Below are 21,364 nucleotides of genomic sequence, written 5' to 3' on the forward strand. Positions count from 1 at the left end.
AGATTGGTCCATGACATTTACTTTTTGAAGATAATTTCATTTAAATGTTGACCGCGGCTGCGTCTTAGGTGGTCCATTCGGAAAGTCCAATTTTGGGCAACTTTTTCGAGCATTTCGGCCGGAATAGCCCGAATTTCTTCGGAAATGTTGTCTTCCAAAGCTGGAATAGTTGCTGGCTTATTTCTGTAGACTTTAGACTTGACGTAGCCCCACAAAAAATAGTCTAAAGGCGTCAAATCGCTTGATCTTGGTGGCCAACTTACCGGTCCATTTCTTGAGATGAATTGTTCTCCGAAGTTTTCCCTCAAAATGGCCATAGAATCGCGAGCTGTGTGGCATGTAGCGCCATCTTGTTGAAACCACATGCCAACCAAGTTCAGTTATTCCATTTTTGGCAACAAAAAGTTTGTTAGCATCGAACGATAGCGATCGCCATTCACCGTAACGTTGCGTCCAACAGCATCTTTGAAAAAATACGGTCCAATGATTCCACCAGCGTACAAACCACACCTACCAGTGCATTTTTCGGGATGCATGGGCAGTTCTTGAACGGCTTCTGGTTGCTCTTCACTCCAAATGCGGCAATTTTGCTTATTTACGTAGCCATTCAACCAGAAATGAGCCTCATCGCTGAACAAAATTTGTCGATAAAAAAGCGGATTTTCTGCCAACTTTTCTAGGGCCCATTCACTGAAAATTCGACGTTGTGGCTCGTTAGTAAGTCTATTCATGATGAAATGTCAAAGCATACTGAGCATCTTTCTCTTTGACACCATGTCTGAAATCCCACGTGATCTGTCAAATACTAATGCATGAAAATCCTAACCTCAAAAGAATCACCCTTTACATGGTATATAAAAAAAAACTTTTTTTATTATTATTTTCAGATCTCAACAATAGTGGCTGATATTCAACAATTACACTCAGAAATAAATGTTAGTTAATTATTTCAAATTAAATATATATATAAATATATACAAAACAAAAACTTAAGTAAACGACGGAAATAAATCGCAACAAGTATAATTAAACAAATAAAAAAATATACAATTTTATTAAAAATCAAAGCTGTGTTATATAACCTAAATAAATAGTGGAAAACGTAAAAAATAATAAAAGCAAAAACATTTATTAATATTTAAAACGTTAATCATAAAATCTTCCATTTAATAATATTTATTAAAATAATATTATAAAATAAAAAAAAAACTTAAATCGAAATATTTTCAAATTCTTCAAAAAGCCTAAATAGTGTTAAAAACAAAAATATTTTCATTAAACTAGACAGCGCTTAAAAACATGAAAAATATATAAAATTAAAACTCTTAAAGTAACGTTTTATCTTTAATTAAATATCTGGAACAAAAATAATATGAATTAAAACAAAAGTGTTGTGAATAAAGCACAAATGAAAATTCTTTCGCAAACAAACCTATCAGAGCTTTGTGAACAATAAAATCAATTTTTTATTGTCCTTGAAATCCTTGGTCAGTGAAAACAAGCCTATGCCATAAACGTTACCTTAACCTTAAACTTGAGAAGTCTCACCACCACCACCATTCAACGACAACAAAAAAATCGAAGGCAACTTATCTTCAAATTACGCCTAAATACGTCAGCCTGCAATGAGTAGTGATTGAGTGGTAAATGCCAATCAAACTGCAAGCCAATAGCAATGTCCCAATGCACTGCTGCATACCGACGTTGAGTAATTTTTTGGCCAACTACCAAAAAAAAAAAACATACCAAGCCCCCTAAAATCACCCCCTGATCTAAGGTCCACCTAAAGGCAAAACAAAAAGACAAAGCCAAGGTAAAAGTGGAAAAAAAGGACGACTGAATCGTTTTCCTGCTGCCTAAATATCAATCCGACCTTCGCGTGACGGCCAAGCTATAGTAGATCCAACTGAGGATATTGAAAGCGAAACTCAACAAAACTCCACTTGTAACACCTTAAGGACGTATTGGTATACATGGAATGTACAAAGACATCAGTTTGGTGTCCTTTGCAGTTTGTACAACAACATCCTTAAACACATACCTCCTTTGTGTATTCGGAATTTCTTGCTTCCTTCCTAGCTGCCAGAGTCGCTTTGTATTATAGAAGTAAAGCCAAAGGAACACATACAAGACCCAATGCAAATTCCCGCCAAATTTTCTTCTATTACTCCATAGAGGAAGTTCATCCATTTGTGAAGTGTGTCTATGTCTGCGTCTAAAGTCGCTACAATGAAGGACCAATAAATCTTGGTAAAGCGTCATGACCGGATGTACGGTAAGTGTTTCAATTTAGTTAAGCAAGCCTTTCACATATTCTTAAGTTCTTAAGACAATGGTTGACAGGGAGAATGGGAGAGAGTGGCGAGGGATTGATATCTGCAATTTATTTAGCACATTTGTAGGACATATGAAGAATTCCTGTTGTACGTAGAACACTGGAATTGTTGCCTTGCCTAAGTAATGAAATTTTAGACAAACGAAGAAGAGTTGGTAAATTTTAAATACGCAAGTTAAGAAGGCATAACATACACGGAAACATAGAAAATCCTTAATATTACAAATTTGGGGGGGTGGGGGGGAGGGAGCATCCCTTTTGCCCAAAATTTAGAAAATTCTGCCGTGTTATATAGCTGTATATCGTGTTGTAGAAATTGTTGTATCTATTCCTTGAAATATAAATATTGAGGACACCTGGTTTATCTACTTTAAAAAATATTGTTGCCTACTTTTAGGCTGTACAAGTGTCCCCCTTCTAGTTAATACTGCGGCAATGTGTGTTCACTTATGAGTACTTTATTCAGTTAATCTCGATATATCAATGTAAACATAGTATATAAGAAAGATTATTACACTGAAAAAAAATTACACCCGGTTCCAAACATTTTGTCTTTACCCTAATAATTTTGGTATTGATTCTAAATCAAAGAGAATTAAAGTAAGGATAGATCTAAGACACAATTATCTTTTAGATTTGAGTTTTGCTTACCTGATCGTAGGAATTTTTAATGTATTTGTTTTTCCAATTTTTTTTTCTTAATGTGCTATTAAAGTATATTAAAAATGTGTTACCGACAACTTTAATTTCCAAATGGTAGAATTTTACCCAAAAATGGTAGATTGGAATATTCCCCTCCAACTGAGAGGTATATTCCATTTCCTATAGAAATAAATCTTTAGACAATATCTTCTATAGATATAAAAATTTAGACAAAATTTTCTATTGAAATACATTTTCAACAAAAATTTTCTATAAAAATAAAAATTTTGACAAAATTTTGTATAGAAAAAAATATTGACAAAATTTAATTTCTATAGAAATAAAATTCGACAAAATTTTCTATAGAAATATAATTTTGACAAAGTTTTGTTTCGAAAAACAATTTTGACAAAATCATTTATAGAAATAAAATTTTGGTAAAATTTTCCAAAGAAATAAACATTTTACAAAATTTTCTAAAGAAATAAAATTTTGAAAAAATTTTCTAAAAAAATAAATTTTGATACAATTTTCTAAAGAAATACAGAAATAAAATTTTGAAAAAAAAAATTAGAACTAAACTTTTGAAAAAAAATGTAAAAAAATACAATTTGACAAAATTTTATAAACAAATAAAATGTTGACAAAATTTTGTAAAAACATAAAATTGCGGCAAAATTGTCTATAGAAATAAAAATTAGACAACAATTTCTATAGAAATAAAATTTCGACAAATTTTCAATATAAGTACATTTTCGACAAAATGTTCTTTATAAATTATATTTTGACAACTTTTTCTAAAGAAATACAATTTTGACAAAATTTTCAAAAGAAATAAAATTTTGACAAAATTTTCAAAAGAAATAAAATTTTGACAAAATTTTCTAAAGAAATAAAATTTTGAAAAAATGTTCTAAAAAAATAAAATTTTGACAAAATTTTCTAAGGAAATAAAACATTGACAAAATTTTCAAAAAAAATAAAATTTTGACAAAATTTTCTAAGGAAATAAAACATTGATAAAATTTTCTAAGGAAATAAAACATTGACAAAATTTTCTACAGAAATAAAATTTTGACAACATTTTCTTAAGAAATAAAATTTTGACAAAATTTTCTAAAGAAATAAAATTTAGACAAAATTTTCTAAAGAAATATAATTTTGACAAAAATTTCTAAAGAAATAAAAATTTGAATTTTTTCTAAAGAAACAAAATTTAGATAAAATTTTCTAAAGAAATAAAATTTTGACAAATTTTTCTAAAGAAATAGAATGTGAACAAAATCTTCTAAAGAAATAATATTTTTACAAAATTGTCAAAAAAATAAAATTTTGACAAAATTTTCTAACGAAATAAAATTTTGACAAAAGTTTCTAAAGAAATAAAATTTTGACAAAAATGTCTATAGATATAAAATTTTGACAACATTTTCTATAGAAATAAAATTTTTACAAAATTTTCTAAAGAAATAATAATTTTACAAAATTGTCTAAAGAAATAAAATTTTGACAAAATTTTAGCAAAATCTTCTAAAGAAATAATAATTTTACAAAATTGTCTAAAGAAATAAAATTTTGACAAAATTTTCTAACGAAATAAAATTTTGACAAAATTTTCTAAAGAAATAAAATTTCGACAACATTTTCTGCGGAAATAAAACTTTTTAAAGAAGTAAAATGTTGACAATATTTTCAAAAGAAATAACATTTTGAAAAAAAAAAAATTAGAACTAAACTTTTGAAAAAAGAATTTAAAAAAATACAATTTTGACAAAATTTTATAAACAAATAAAATGTTGACAAAATTTTGTAAAAACATAAAATTGCTGCAAAATTTTCTATAGAAATAAAAATTAGACAACAATTTCTATAGAAATAAAATTTCGACAAATTTTCAATATAAGTAAATTTTTGACAAAATGTTCTTTATAAATTATATTTTGACAACTTTTTCTAAAGAAATACAATTTTGACAAAACTTTCAAAAGAAATAAAATTTTGACAAAATTTTCTAAAGAAACAAAATTTTGACAACATTTTCTAAAAAAATAAAAGTTTGACAAAATTTTCTAAAGAAATAAAATTTGGACAAAATTGTCTATAGCAATAAAATTTTGACAAAATTTTCTAAAGAAATAAAATTTTGATAAAATTTTCTAAAGAAATAAAATTTGGACAAAATTGTCTATAGCAATAAAATGTTGACAAAATTTTCTAAAGAAATAAAATTTTGACAAAATTTTATATAGAAATAATATTTTACAAAATTGTCTAAAGGAATAAAATTTGGACAAAATTTTCTAAAGAAATAAAATTTTGACAAAATTTTCTAAAGAAATAAAATTTGGCAAAATTGTCTATAGAAATAAAATTTTCTATAGAAATAAAATGTTTACAAACTTTTCTAAAGAAATAGTAATTTTACAAAATTTTCTAAAGAAATAGTAATTTTACAAAATTGTCTAAAGAAATAAAATTTTGACAAAATTTTCTAACGAAATAAAATTTTAGCAAAATTTTCTAAAGAAATAAAATTTTGACAACATTTTCTGTGGAAATAAAACTTTTTGAAGAAATAAAATGTTGGCAACATTTTCAAAAGAAATAAAATTTTGAGAAAAAAAATTTAGAACAAAACTTTTGAAAAAAAAATTTTAAAATACAATTTTGACCAAATTTTATAAACAAATAAAATGTTGACAAAATTTTGTAAAAACATAAAATTGTGGCAAAATTTTCTATAGAAATGGTTAGGTTAGGTTAGGTTAGGTTAGGTTAGGTTAGGTTAGGTTAGGTGGCAGCCCGATGTATCAGGCTCACTTAGACTATTCAGTCCATTGTGATACCACATTGGTGAACTTCTCTCTTATCACTGAGTTCTGCCCGATTCCATGTTAAGCTCAATGACGAGGGACCTCCTCTTTATAGCCGAGTCCGAACGGCGTTCCACATTGCAGTGAAACCACTTAGAGAAGCTTTTGAAACCTTCAGAAATGTCACCAGCATTACTGAGGTGGGATAATCCATCGCTGAAAAACATTTTGGTGGACATTTTCTGTGGAAATAAAACTTTTTGAAGAAATAAAATTTTGGCAACATTTTCAAAAGAAATAGAATTTTGAAAAAAAAATTTAGAACTAAACTTTTGAAAAAAAAAATTAAATACAATTTTGACCAAATTTTATAAACAAATAAAATGTTGACAAAATTTTGTAAAAACATAAAATTATGGCAAAATTTTCTATAGAAATAAAAACTAGACAAAAATTTCTATAGAAATAAAATTTCGACATATTTTTTTATAGAAATAAAATTTCGACAAATTTTCAATAAAAGTGAATTTTCGACAAAATGTTCTTTATAAATTATATTTTGACAACTTTTTCAAAAGAAATACAATTTTGACAAAATTTTATAAAAAAAATTAAATTTCGTTTTGTTTGTTGTTGTTGGTTTCTCTTCAATCATTATTGTTGTTTTTGATCTCAGCTTAAAACCATGCATTGACTAAAGATCGTATAAAAAGCCAAAAATAAAATTTTTTTTTTTAGTTGTTAGTACCTTCATTTTTTTGTATTTATTTTCATAATTTATTATGATTTTAAATAAACTAATAATAATAATAATAAAATTTTCACAAAATTTTCTATGGAAATAAAAATTTGACAAAAATTTCTATAGAAATAAAATATTGACAAAATGTTCTAAAGAAATAAAATTTTCTAAAAAAAAATAAAATTTTGACAAAGTTTTCTAAAGTTAAGTGTTGAAAAACATCTACTATTTTTGAACGCTTTTTGTTTTGTAGTGAATATGCAAAACAGTCAATAAATTTAAAGATTTCATTAGTTTTAAAGAAATTTTCTGAATGATTAAAGCAAAGTTTACCTTAGTCAAACGGAATTTTCTTTCATATTAAGATAACCAATTTCAAATCGAATCACTTAACTACAAGGAGAACAAGACTTCAAAGTTTATCGATTTTGGACATGAAAAAAAACTATATATTAGAGAAATGCGTCCTCTATGCTAAGCAAAATTCGAGTTCGTATTTGAAATCACAACAATCTTTTTTCACTGTAGATGATAGCCAGGTGACCAATAAGACAAAAAAATACAACTTTAACAAAGGATCGTAACTTTTAAATATAAGCATTATAAAATTAATGGAAAAAAAAAATTAAAACAAAGTTGATGAAATTTCTTGTAGTTAACCTTGCTTTATTTTATATACATTTCTCCCTAATATTGCGTAGATATTTATCCCTAAAAAGAAAACTGATTGGAGAGCCCCGTATACATATACTTGTATTTTTTTTACATACCCACCCTATGCTGACAGCACATTATCTAATAAATGATAGCTTTGTAATTTCCTTGTTTCGTGTTTTTCATTCCAAGGTCTTATAATGCGAAATCATTTGGAGTTTTAGTGGATATAGTTTATTAGCTATACCATCATTAGTTTTGTTATTTCATATCAAAATGTATAGTGCAGTCAGATAGTTTTGACTTTTTAAAGGTTGGGGTTACGTTTCGTCCTTACAAATTTGTGATTTTGTTTTGTTCAATGTTAATTTAAAGGACGTTAAGGTGGGACTAAACAAAAGTAAGAAAAAGTATATACCGCCAGGCCCAATCGTTTTTACCCTCCACCATGGATTGCGTACTAAGTTCTACTAAAGACTGACATCCACAATCGAATTACTTGGCGTGTGGTAAAAACTATCGATGGCAAGTCATCTTAAAACGATAAAAATACAGATCAAATACCTACACTGAAAAAAGTCTACTTGGATCCATACACCCTCAAAAAAATCGCTTCTCTAACATATGTTCCAAACATATTTTGCAGAAAGCACATATATTATTGGATACTACCGAAGGTTAAGGTTAGGTTAAAGTGGCAGCCCGATTAAGATTCAGGCTCACTTATGGCGATTTCGATTGGTAAAAAAGTGCAACATTCTCCAAATTGATTGCAAAATATGAAGGACATTTTCATAGCTTTTGGATCCTGTATTCCTTACAATATTATGAATTAACAATAATTTTGGATTGACACTATCATTTGGGCGAAAATAAATGGGGCAAAAAGTAGTATAACACCAGGGCAACATATTTTTTGCGAAACGAAAACGTCCTTAGACTATTCAGTCCATTGTGATACCGAAACATTAATATGTTTGTTTTATGTGAACATATTATATGTTTGGAAGCATTTTGAGCCCAAAAATATTATATGCTTGGAAGAATTTTCCCCAAAGAAGAAGTGCTTATTCCCTCACATAATTTTCACTTCCACGAATTTTTTTTGTTCTTGACAGCTTTTTCTGTAATACAAATAATGTTGACGAAATTATTTCATTTTATAAATTTTTTTAAATTATACAATTCGCCTGAACGGAGAATCGAACCGGAGACCATACAGTTTGTAAGCCAACACACTATCCACTGGGCCACGTACTGTTATGGTCATCAATAGACAATTATCGTTATAAGTTATATTTATATAGCATAGTTTGCGGCGCCCAGGAGCCGATGCAAACAAAACATTATTTAACAGAAACATACATTTGTTTGCGACGTGGACCATTGGGTAGCATGTCCGCTTTGCATGCAAAGGGTGGTGGGTGCAATCCCTGCTCCGACCGAACACCAATGTTTTATACTCTGCGACACACTGTGGAACAGGGTATTATAAGTTAGTGCATATGTTTGCAACACCCAGAAGATTAGGTTAGGTGGCAGCCCAACGTATCAGGCTCACTTAGACTATTCAGTCCATTGTGATACCGCATTGGTGAGCTTCTCTCTTATTACTGAGTGCTGCCCGAATCCATATTAGGCTCAATGACAAGGGACCTCCTTTTTATAGCCGAGTGCGAACGGCGTTCCACATTGCAGTGAAACCACTTAGAGAAGCTTTTACACCCTCAGAAATGTCACCAGCATTACTGAGGTGGGATAATCCACCGCTGAAAAACTTTTTGGTGTTCGGTCGAAGCAGGAATCGAACCCACGAACTTGTATATGCAAGGCGGGCATGCTAACCATTGCACCACAGTGGCTCCCGTGTATTTCCTAAAATTTAGGTTATATATTCTTTCAAATTAGTTCAATATTTTTCACTTTAGTTCTTGAGCGGTTTATATAGAGGTGTTAATAAATAACTATGAAACGATATGAACCAAGTTTCAACCAGATAGGATGAAATTCTTAGCTCCGTAAGGCCCCAGAAGACAAATATAGCGGGTCGGTTTATATGCGGACTATATATACTCATGAACCGATATGAACCAATTTTTCCATGATTTTTAGTATCGGATAAAATTTGCTGTTCCAAGAGGCTCCGGAAGGCAACTCTTGAGATCGGTTTATATGGATTTTATATTTAGAAATTGTTCTATAGGTCCCATTTGCATCTGACTTACATCAAATAACAACTACTTGGTCCACGTTTCAAGTAAATAGTTTATTTCGTTCGGAATTTAGCGTGATTTCAACGGAACATGTTTACTTTCGGGCTCATACATGTCACGATGTCATAGACATGTTTCGAAGCATCGCGATCAGGGTTGCCATTTTGGTACGATCGGACCAAAATTGGTCCAAAAAAATTAATAATTTTTAAATTTTGGAATTTGGTTGAGTTTGGTCATTTTCGTCAAATATGTAATTTTTCAAAATTTTCTATAGACATAAAATTTTGACAAAATTTTCTATAGACATAAAATTTTGACAAAATTTTCTGCAGAAATAAAATTTTAACAAAATTTTCTATAGACATAAAATGTTGACAAAATTATCTGTAGAAATAAAATTCTGCCAAAATTTTGTATAGAAATAAACATAAAAAAAACATTTTGTGTAGATACAAAATTATGCAAACATTTTTTAGAGGTGTGCACGTGACACGAAATTGTCGTGACTCACGCGTGAGTCACGCTCATGGCAACGGCATGAGTGTGCGTGAACGTGATTAACAAACCAAACTGTTGTGCGTGAGCGTGAATCACGAAGATATTATCTTCGTGAGTGTGCGTGAGTAAAGATTTACGCTCAAGAAAATAATCCCGTTTACCAACATAAAACGCTTAAGAGTTAAATTCATTTACAATTTTAGTGACTCCTGGGATGTTAAGAGTGTAATAACGCTCTCGATTTTAATAATGTTCAAGTTTTCAGACACGTCGCTAAGGTAAATTACTCAAAAACTTGTTCGTGAGTCACGACATTTTTCGTGAGTCACGTTATTTTTCGTGAGTCACGGTATTTTTAGTGAGTCACGACATTTTCGTGCGTGAGTATGCGTGAGTACAAATTTTCTTTTCGTGAGTGTGCGTGAGTCCTACCAATATCGTGCGTGAGTAAGATTTTTCCGTCATGAGCGTTAGTAAAATATTACTCACGAGCACACCTCTAAATATTTTAACAAAATTTTCTATAGAAATATAATTTTGACAAAATTTTCTATAGAAATAAAATTTTACCAAAATTTTCTATAGAAATAAAAATTTTGATTAGAATTAAATATTTGACAAAATTTTCTATCGAAGTAAAATTTTAACTTTTAAATGTTATTAATTTAATTTGGAAAAATGGTCCGCTGGTACAATTTTTTTCCAATTTTGGAAAAATGTTGGTCCCAGAAAAAATTCATTGTGGCAACGCTGATCGTGATCATATTTTTGAAGCATTTCTTTTGACCAATCGAAACGAGCCTTTTTTTTGAGCGATTGACAAATTGTGTGGAATCCAATGTGAATAAATGTTTTTGACAGTCATATATTTACGTAATATTAAATATTGAATTGAAATATTAAATGTATAAATTTAAAAAAATGATGGCGTCCTTAATGAAATCTTAATGGAATAGTCCAAGCAAGCTGTTTTGTTTAGTGTAGTATTACTAAAATACGTCGTTTGCCTAGCCAATCACTTCTTTAAATTATAAAATATATTTTTTTTTATTCCATTCGAATAGACTTTCATTAATTTTTTTCCGGGTTTTTTTCACTTTTGCAGACATTACAAAAATGCAGGAAATGAGTTACCTGCAGGATAATTCCAAAGTGGAGGCACTTACCAAAGCTGTTCTCATCTCAATACTAGCCGTAGCCATTATATTATCGAATCTCTTGATTATAGCCACCTATGCCAATTTTAAAGGTAAGTTCGATGTGTTTTTGACCAAAGCAAAAAAGAGCTATGCTTCCATAGACCTATTCAAAAAAAAAAAAAACATAAAACAATCCAAACCAAATCCTTAATCATAATCTATGGTCAACAAAAAAGATTATCCGTAAAAAACCCCCCTCCATGTAAATGTTTGTATTGAGAGTATGAAAAAATGGACTACTGAGTTAAGGTAAATAAATAAAAACAAACACATAGAATTTGTATGGCTTTTTTAGAATAATGAATGCAAATGTATTTTAGAGAGAATGTTAAATTCATATCTGTTTCAATAAATAAAAATTATGAATTAATTTTTTTACTCCCTTACTTCTATTGGTTCTTGGCGATTTATAGGTCCCACAGAAGTTATCAACTATTATTTGCTGTCATTAGCCGTTGCCGATTTGTTATGCGGTCTCTTGGTAGTACCGTTTTCAGTTTATCCAGCATTAACAGGAGAGTGGATACAAGAGGAGATTATATGTCGTTTCACAGGCTATCTGGAGGTGACATTATGGGCTGTATCGGTGTATACATTCATGTGGATATCGGTTGATCGTTATCTGGCAGTGCGGAAACCTTTACGCTATGAAACAGTGCAAACGAAAACCAGGTAAGTATGAATCTAACGGAGAAGTATACACAAGGGTTGCTATTTATATTTTTGAACCGAACTTTCAATGCCGAAAGAATTAGGTAATTTAACTTATTTATTATTCTTCGTGAATTCTTTAAACTACTTTACTAACTAAACTAATTTAACAGTATTTTTACCTCCATTTTATCGAAAATCACTCATTGAACCTGACAATTCGGCGGAATGGGTTCGTTTACCTACTACATAACTTTGCATACTTTTAGGCCGTTAAATTTTCCTTTCTCGAAAAATAATGTATCAGAAGGAGGACAAAGTGCTTACAATGTAAAATTATGAAAAAACACAATGAAATGCAAAACAAACTAATTATAAAGCGGCACAACATCACAAAAAATGACACAGCAATTTAAAAAGAATAGAATTTAATTGCACATTTGCCACCTTTAAATGGCCACAAAACGATAACACCGCCTGAATGTATACCTTTCTAAATTTATTAATGTATGTCTATAGGTTAGGTTAGTCCACATTGTGATATTACAGTGTTGAACTTCTCTCTTCCATATTAAGCTCAATGATAAAGGACCTCCTGTTTATAGCCGAGTCCGAACGGCGTTCCACATTACAGTGAAACCGTTTGGAGAAGCTTTGAAACCCTCAGAAATGTCACCAGCATTACTGAGGTGGGATAATCCACCGCTGAAAAACTTTTTGGTGTTCGGTCGAAGCAGGAATCGAATCCTCGACCTTGTGTATGCAAGGCGGGCATGCTAACCATTGCACCACGGTGGCTCGATAGATCAGAGTCGATCTAAGCATGTCGGTCCGACCGTCTGTTGAAATCACGCGAACTTTTGAAGACAACTTGGCACAAGTAGTTGTTATTGATGTATTGCAAATGGACCATATCGGACCACTCTAAGAGAAGCAAATTTCATCCGATCCGGCTGAAATTTGGTACATGGTGTAAAAAATTGGTCAACATCGGTCCATAATTATATATAATAAAAATTTGGTCAAGGGACAACGCGTGTAAATCGGTGAAATCGTTTATTTAAAAAATCAAATTAAATTTATTTTTCAAGTTCAATTAGTATAAAATTCAGGAAAAATATTCAGTTAGGCTTTCGCTTTTCCAAATCCGAATTGCCGGGCCTCACGCTTGACACCTGCCATCAGATTTTGTACAGCCACCTTGTCCACCTTCTTCGCCGCAGAAAGCCAGTTTGCCTTGAACTGCTGCTCGTCCTTAGCAGTTTGTTTGGTCTTCTTTAGGTTCCGCTTGACAATAGCGCAGTAGTTCTCAATTGGGCGGAGCTCTGGCGTGATGGGAGGGTTCTTGTCCTTGGGAACCACCTGCACGTTGTTGGCGGCGTACCACTCCATGGCCTTTTTACCGTAATGGCAAGATGCCAAATCCGGCCAAAACAGTACGGAACAACCGTGTTTCTTCAGGAAAGGCAGCAGACGTTTATTCAAACACTCTTTCACGTAAATTTCTTGGTTGACAGTCCCGGAACCTATGAAAATGCTGCTTTTCAAGCCACAGGTACAGATGGCTTGCCAAACCAGATATTTCTTTGCGAACTTTGGCAGTTGTATGTGCTTGAAAATATCTGCTAGCTTTACCCTTCCTTTTGCCGTATAAAACTCCTGTCCCGGAAGCTGCTTGTAGTCGGCTTTGACGTAGGTTTCGTCGTCCATTACCACACAGTCAAACTTCGTCAGCATCGTCGTGTACATCCTCCGGGATCGCGCTTTGGCCGTCGTATTTTCTTTATCATCGCGATTTGGAGTCACTACCTTCTTGTAAGTCGATAGTCCGGCTCGTTTTTGGCTCGATGCACGGTTGTAGACGATACACCCAGCTTATTTGCGGCATCTCGGAGAGAGAGGTTAGGGTTTCGCTTGAAACTACCGGCAACTCTCTTTGTCGTCTCAGCGGCTTCCGGTTTTCGATTTCCCTCCGATACAGACTTCCTGGCTGTCGACAAACGTTCCCCAAACACTTTAATTACATTTGTAACGGTTTATTTGGCAACTTTTAGCGATTGTGCCAGCTTTGCGTGCGAGTAGCTCGGATTTTCGCGATACGCGAGCAAAATTTTGATACGCTGCTCTTCTTGCTTGGACGGCATTTTGACAACTGAAGAGTGAATTCCAAAATCAAAATAGGAGCAACATTCTACACACACACACCTTCAAAATGAGGGGTGTTCAGGTTTTTTAAATGCAAAATTGAAAGAAATACGTCAAGTTTATATTGACCAAATTTTGACCGATCCCCAGATCTGACCTCCGGAGCTCCTGGAGGAGCAAAATTCATCCGATCCGGTTGAAATTTGGTACGTGGTGAAATTTGGTACATTGCGCTAGTATATGGCCGCTCACAACCATGCCTAAATTGGTCCATATCGGTCTATAGTTATATATAGCCGATCCCCAAAAATAATCTACCAAAATTTTATTTCTATAGAAAATTTTGTCACAACTGTATTTCTGTAGAAAATGTTGTCAACATTTTATTTCTATAGAAATTTTGTCAAAATTTTATTTCTATAGAAATTTCGTCAAAATTTTAATTCTATAGAAAATTTTGTCAAAATTTTATTACTATAGAAAATTTTGTCAAAATTTTATTACTATAGAAACTTTTGTCAAAATTTTATTTCTATAGAAAATATTGTCAAAATTTTATTACTATACAAAATGTTGTCAAAATTTTATTACTATGGAAAATTTTGTCAAAATTTTATTACTATACAAAATGTTGTCAAAATTTTATTACTATACAAAATTTCGTCAAAATTTTATTTCTATAGAAAATTATGTCAACATTTTATTTATATAGAAAATATTATCAAAATTTAATTACTATAGAAAATTTTGTCAAAATTTTATTACTATACAAAATGTTGTCAAAATTTTATTACAATGGAAAATTATGTCAAAATTTTATTACTATACAAAATGTTGTCAAAATTTTGTCCAAATTTTATTTCTATAGAAATTTCGTCAAAATTTTATTTCTATAGAAAATTTTGTCAAAATTTTATTACTATACAAAATTTTGTCAAAATTTTATTACTATACAAAATTTTGTCAAAATTTTATTACTATACAAACTTTTGTCAAAATTTTATTACTATAGAAAATTTTGTCAAAATTTTATTTCTATAGAAAATTTTTTCAAAACTTTATTACTATAGAAAATGTTGTTAAAATCTTATTACTATAGAAAATTTTGTCAAAATTGTATTACTATACAAAATTTTGTCTAGATTTTATTTCTATAGAAAATTTTGTCAAAATTTTATTTCTATAGAAAATATTATAAAATTTAATTACTATAGAAAATTTTGTCAAAATTCTATTACTATAAAAAAAATGTTGTCAAAATTTTATTACTATAGAAAATTTTGTCAAAATTTTATTACTATAGAAAATTTTGTCAAAATTTTATTTGTATAGAACATTTTGTCAAAGCTTTATTTCTATAGAAAATGTTGTCACAATTTTATTTCTATAGAAAATCTTGTCCCGATTTTATTTCTTTAGAAAATGTTGTCAAAATTTTATTAATTATTTTTCGAGCTTTATGGACAGATATAGATTAAGGAACGTGGTTAATAGAGCCATTGAAAAGAAAACGCCAGATACAAATCTATACACGCCTGGACTGTACATGTTTCGGTTCGGGTGAATGAAAACATTTGGGAAATTTCCTCTTACAAATTGAATCATCTTAGATTTGTATCTGGCGTTTTCTTTTCAATGGCTCTATTAACCATGTTCCTTAATTTATATCTGTCCATAAAGCTCGAAAAATAATTGTATAATTAGATATAATGCATTTGGACGTCAATTGCCTGTTTCGGTATCAGGCTAACATGAAATATAAAAATTGTATTTCTATAGAAAATTTTGTCCAAATGTTATTTCTATAGAAAATGTTGTCCAAATTTTATTTCTATAGAAAATTTTGTAAAAATTTTATTTCTGTGGAAAATTTTGTCAATATTTTATTTCTGTGGAAAATTTTGTCAAAATTTTATTGTTATAATTTTATTTCTATAGAAAATTTTGTCAAAATTTTATTTCTATAGAAAATTTTGTCAAAATTTTATTTCTATAGAAAATTTTGTCAAAATTTTATTTCTATAGAAAATTTTGTCAAAATTTTATTTCTATAGAAAATTTTGTCAAAATTTTATTTCTATAGAAAATGTTGTCAAACTGAATTACATACGTATTTAATCGGTTTAATATATACCCCGTATGGACTAACTTACAATTGAGAGGACGGTGTTAAGAAGTTTTAAGATGCCTTGCCATCGGCAAGTGTTACCGCAACCCAAGTAATTCGATTGTGGATGACAATATTTAGTACAGGTTTCTCCACCCTCAAAAAAAAATCGCTTCTGTAACATATGCTTCACGCAAAATGGGTTAGGGGTTCAAACAAAATATTGTTTGTATTGTTCAAACATATTATGTTTCACCTTAGAGCATACACTGGTAGTAAAAAAATTTAATGAAATTTTCTTTGTGTGGAAATATTTTTAAGGCGCCAATTGGTTACTTCCGTTATTTTACTTGCAGCATAGTCTCTACGTCTCTCTTTCTAAACACATATATGTTTATAAGCAATTTGCAATTTAATATATGTTTGCATCTAAGCATATTACATTTACAAACATTTTATGTCCCAAACATAATATGTTCTAACATATAAACATATACGCCCCAAACATGTTATGCTAGTTTATGAACATTATATGCTTGCACCTAAAAATATTGTGTTAAAAAATGTAAGTTCCAAACATTTAATTTTTACACCCAAACATATGAAAAACAATATTTTTCGTCCGTGTATGCAGTCCATGATGGAAGGTGCATAAAATTCGGCTTGGCCGAACTTACGGCCGTTTATACTTGTTTTTTTATTTATATTTATTTAGCCTGATACATCGGGCTGCCACCTAACCTAACCTAACCTAGGGCCCACGAATTATCCGACTGGATATATCAATGAAACATTTTCATTGACTTAATTTTAATGCAATTGTAATTGTGTGTGTTTAAAATACGCTCTCGATTTTAATCAATCTAGTCTCGAGGGAAATTAGTCAGGCAATTCTAGGATTTTCGCTATATGTAACATAAACCCACTTATGCTTTATTTTAATTCATCGAATTTATTGTTTTATTTAAAATTTTCCAATTTGTGATAGGTCCACTTTAGTGAAAAATTTGCCTATGTTTTAGGCCTGGATGCTTTTGTGCCACCAAATACATTTTTATGCTACCTACCTTGCCACTAAATGTTTATGCCACTTACCTTGCCATTAATATTAATATTGATATTCCCTATTTTGACGGAATATACTTGAGCACTTTTCCTTTCCAAACCAAGCGGGCAATTGTGACGGCTGAAATTAGGCAAAGAAAATTGTATATAATTGCAATGCAACTTCATAATTTCATAGAAAAATCTTTTAAAATTTATTTAATACGTATTTTTCCTCTATATAAAAAAGCATGCCACACTATTATAATGAGTGTGCCACCTTTTATTGCAAGTGAAACTTTTTGTGGCACTTTTTAGAACTTCTCAACGGCAACACTGTTCATATGACGCAATTTCCAACTCCAATTTTGTCTTTCAAAATTCTGTTTTTATATCCTGCGCCACACTGTGGAACAGGGTATTATAAGTTAGTGCATATGTTTGTAACACCCAGAAGGAGACGAGATAGACACATGGTGTCTTTGGCAATAATGCTCAGGGTGGGTCCCTGCGTCGATATAACCATGTCCGTCTGTCTGTCCGTCCGTCTGTCCGTCTGTCTGTGAACACATTTTTGTGATCAAAGTCTAGGTCGCAATTTAAGTCCAATCGCCTTCACATTTGGCACATATACCTAATTTGGGTCAGAATAGAACCCTATAGATTTTGAAATCGGTTCAGATTTAGATATAGCTCCCATATATATATTTCGCCCAATATGGATTTATATGGCCCCAGAAGCCAGAAGCACTGGAAGTACAATTAGTAGTATAGTCAAGTGTGCAAAATTTGATTGAAATCGGGTCAGATTTAGATATAGCTCCCATATATATCTTTCGCCCGACATGGACCAATATAGTCCTAAAAGCCAGAGTTTTGGCCCAATTTGGTTGAAATTTTGCACAGGGAGTAGATTTAGCATTATAGCTATGCGTGCCAAATTTGGTTGAAATCGATTCAGATTTAGATATAGCTCCCATATATAGCTTTCGCCCGATTTACACTCATATGACCACAGGGGCCAATTTTTAACTCCGATTTAGTTGAAATTTTGTACAGGGAGTAGAATTAGCATTATAGCTATGCGTGCCAAATTTGGTTGAAATCGATTCAGATTTAGATATAGCTCCCATATATATCTTTCGCCCGATTTACACTCATATGACCACAGGGGCCAATTTTTAACTCCGATTTAGTTGAAATTTTGTACAGGGAGTAGAATTAGCATTATAGCTATGCGTGCCAAATTTGGTTGAAATCGATTCAGATTTAGATATAGCTCCCATATATATCTTTCGCCCGATATGCACTTTTATGGACCCAGAAGCCAGAGTTTTATCCCGATTAGCTTGAAATTTTGCACAAGGAGTACAATTGGTAGTATAGTCATGTGTGCCAAATTTGGTTGAAATCGGTTCAGATTTAGATATAGCTCCCATATATATGTTTTTCTGATTTCGACAAAAATGGTCAAAATACCAACATTTTCCTTCTTAAATCGCCACTGCTTAGTCGAAAAGTTGTAAAAATGACTCTAATTTTCCTAAACTTCTAATGCATATATATCGAGCGATAAATCATAAATAAACTCTTGCGAAGTTTCCTTAAAATTGCTTCTGATTTAAATATTTTCCCATATTTATACCCTTCACCACTACTGTGGTACAGGGTATAATAAGTTTGTGCATTTGTATGTAACGCCAAGAAGGAGTAATCATAGACCAACCTTTTAGTATACGGATCGGCTTAGAATTAAATTCTGAGTCGATTTAGCGATGTCCGTCTGTCTGTCTGTCTGTTGATGTATTTTTGTGTGCAAAGTACAGCTCGCAGTTTTGGTCCGATTGTCCTAAAATTTGGTATAGGGTCCTGTTTCGGCTCAAAGACGATCCCTATTAATTTTGGAAAAAATCGGTTCAGATTTAGATATAGCTGCCATATATATTTTTCACCGATCTGGTCATAATTGTCGTGTATATCAACCGATCTTCCTCAAATTCCGTACATCCGAATATTTTATGGGTCTCGAAAAACTTGAAAAATATCAGCCAAATCGGTTCAGATTTAGATATAGCTCCCATATATAGCTTTCGTTCGATTTACACTCATTTGCCCACAGAGGCCAATTTTTAACTCCGATTTAGTTGAAATTTTGTACAGGGAGTAGAATTAGCATTGTAACTATGCGTGCCAAATTTGGTTGAAATCGGTTCAGATTTGGATATATCTCCCATATATAGCTTTCGCCCGATTTACACTCATATGACCACAGAGGCAAATTTTTAACTCCGATTTAGTTGAAATTTCGCACAGGGAGTAGAATTAGCATGGTAACTATGCGTGCCAAATTTGGTTGAAATCGGTTCAGATTTGGATATATCTCCCATATATAGCTTTCGCCCGATTTACACTCATATGACCACAGAGGCCAATTTTTTGCTCCGATTTAGTTTAAATTTTGCACAGGGCGTAGAATTAGCATTGTTGCTATGCGTGTCAAATTTGGTTGAAATCGGTTCAGATTTAGATATAGCTCCCATATATATGTTTTTCTGATTTCGACAAAAATGGTCAAAATACCAACATTTTCATTGTAAAATCGCCACTGCTTAGTCGAAAAGTTGTAAAACTGACTCTAATTTTCCTAAACTTCTAATACATACATATCGAGCGATAAATCATAAATAAACTTTTGCGAAGTTTCCTTAAAATTGCTTCAGATTTAAATGTTTCACATATTTTTTTACTAATATTGTGTTCCACCCTAGTGCATAAGCCGACTTAAATTTTGAGTCTATAGATTTGTAGAAGTCTGTCCAGATCGAGTGATATTTAAATGTATGTATTTGGGACAAACTTTTATATATAGCCCCCAACACATTTGACGGATGTGATATGGCATCGAAAATTTAGATCTACAAAGTGGTGCAGGGTATAATATAGTCGGCCCCGCCCGACTTTAGACTTTCCTTACTTGTTTCTCTTAAGAAGTGAAAAATGTCTAATATTTTTTTTTTAATTTATCGAACAATGTTTAATTTCATCATATTACCAGTTGTAATATATTTAAAAAAAAATATTCTAAATTTAACCGAACTTTTTTTCCTGGTAGTTTCACTTTTTATGAGTATATTATGGTGCAACTTTTTGATATGAATATTTCCAAAGACAATTCCACATTGCATATGATCAGCCAAAACTCAAAATATATATAGCAACCCCCATATATAAATACAAACACTTACTCATTACTCTTTCTCTCTCCATATACAGATGTCAATGTTGGATGGCCTTTACATGGATATCAGCCGCCCTATTATGTTGTCCGCCCATATTGGGCTATACGGCACCGGTCAAAAATGATGTGGCACACATTTGTATGCTGGACTGGGGCAATATGGCCGCCTATAGTATAACATTAGCAATATTAGTTTTAGGTCCCAGTGTTATATCGATTGTTCATAATTATTCATATATATTCATAATGATGCGTAAATTAAGATCAGGTGAACCGATACACGATAAGGAATATGCAACGGCGTTGGCCGAAAATTTATCGAATCCAAGTCATATGATGTCATTCGCATTAGTGTTTGCATTCTGGATGTCCTGGTTGCCATGGATATCGTTACGTTTGTACGAGCAGGTAACTGGTGATGTTGTGCAAAGTACTCTCATTAATTTTGGCGTTGTATGGATCGGTGTACTAAATTCATTTTGGAAAATAATCATAATGACCACAATGTCACCGCAATTTCGCATCGCACTCAGAGTATTTTGCTTAACAATATGCTGTAAGACTAAGGGCCGTTTGCAAGCTGAACTAATCGGGTTGGACCCAGATGACTAGAGTCGTTAAATTTTCATAGAAAACTCATACACACATACAGAAAACTCTACACACAGACCAAACTATCTCACACACAGGGCAATGTAACGCCTAAAAATATACGTCACTTTTCATCCCACCCTAACTCTTAGACATACTACATAGAACAAGATATGTAATACATTTTTTTTATAGACAATTAGAACTCTTTCAAAGGATAACCAGATCCTTTAAGGGATTCAGTTTGGAGATGATACCACCAACACTCATAAACCAAACATCAACACCAAACCCCCCAAACTCATAAGACAAGATTAACAAGAAACAACACCCTCCCCGAAATATTTTAGGTTTGAGGCAAACAAAAAAAACGTAGCTGCAAAAATTCCATAATTTTAATTCAAAATTAAAGAAAAAAAACTAAATTATTTAATGATAAAATTTAAAAAGTAATATTTAGTTCAATTTTAATTTCTATATTTGAAGAAC

At 31.4% G+C, this 21,364-nt stretch overlaps 1 protein-coding gene across 1 annotated transcript; it reads left to right on the forward strand.

Moving 5' to 3' along the window:
- Positions 1–1,190: 1,190 nt before the first annotated feature.
- Positions 1,191–21,045, forward strand: DopEcR (G-protein coupled receptor DopEcR). Its single transcript, XM_075304408.1, has 4 exons — positions 1,191–2,275; positions 11,006–11,149; positions 11,513–11,771; positions 20,320–21,045. The coding sequence occupies exons 1-4, from the start codon at positions 2,269–2,271 to the stop codon at positions 20,894–20,896; spliced, it is 987 nt and encodes a 328-aa protein (XP_075160523.1). The 5' UTR covers positions 1,191–2,268; the 3' UTR covers positions 20,897–21,045.
- Positions 21,046–21,364: the final 319 nt, after the last annotated feature.

Source organism: Haematobia irritans, chromosome 4, assembly GCF_050003625.1.
Source record: "Haematobia irritans isolate KBUSLIRL chromosome 4, ASM5000362v1, whole genome shotgun sequence".
Classification (NCBI taxonomy): Eukaryota; Metazoa; Arthropoda; class Insecta; order Diptera; family Muscidae; genus Haematobia; species Haematobia irritans.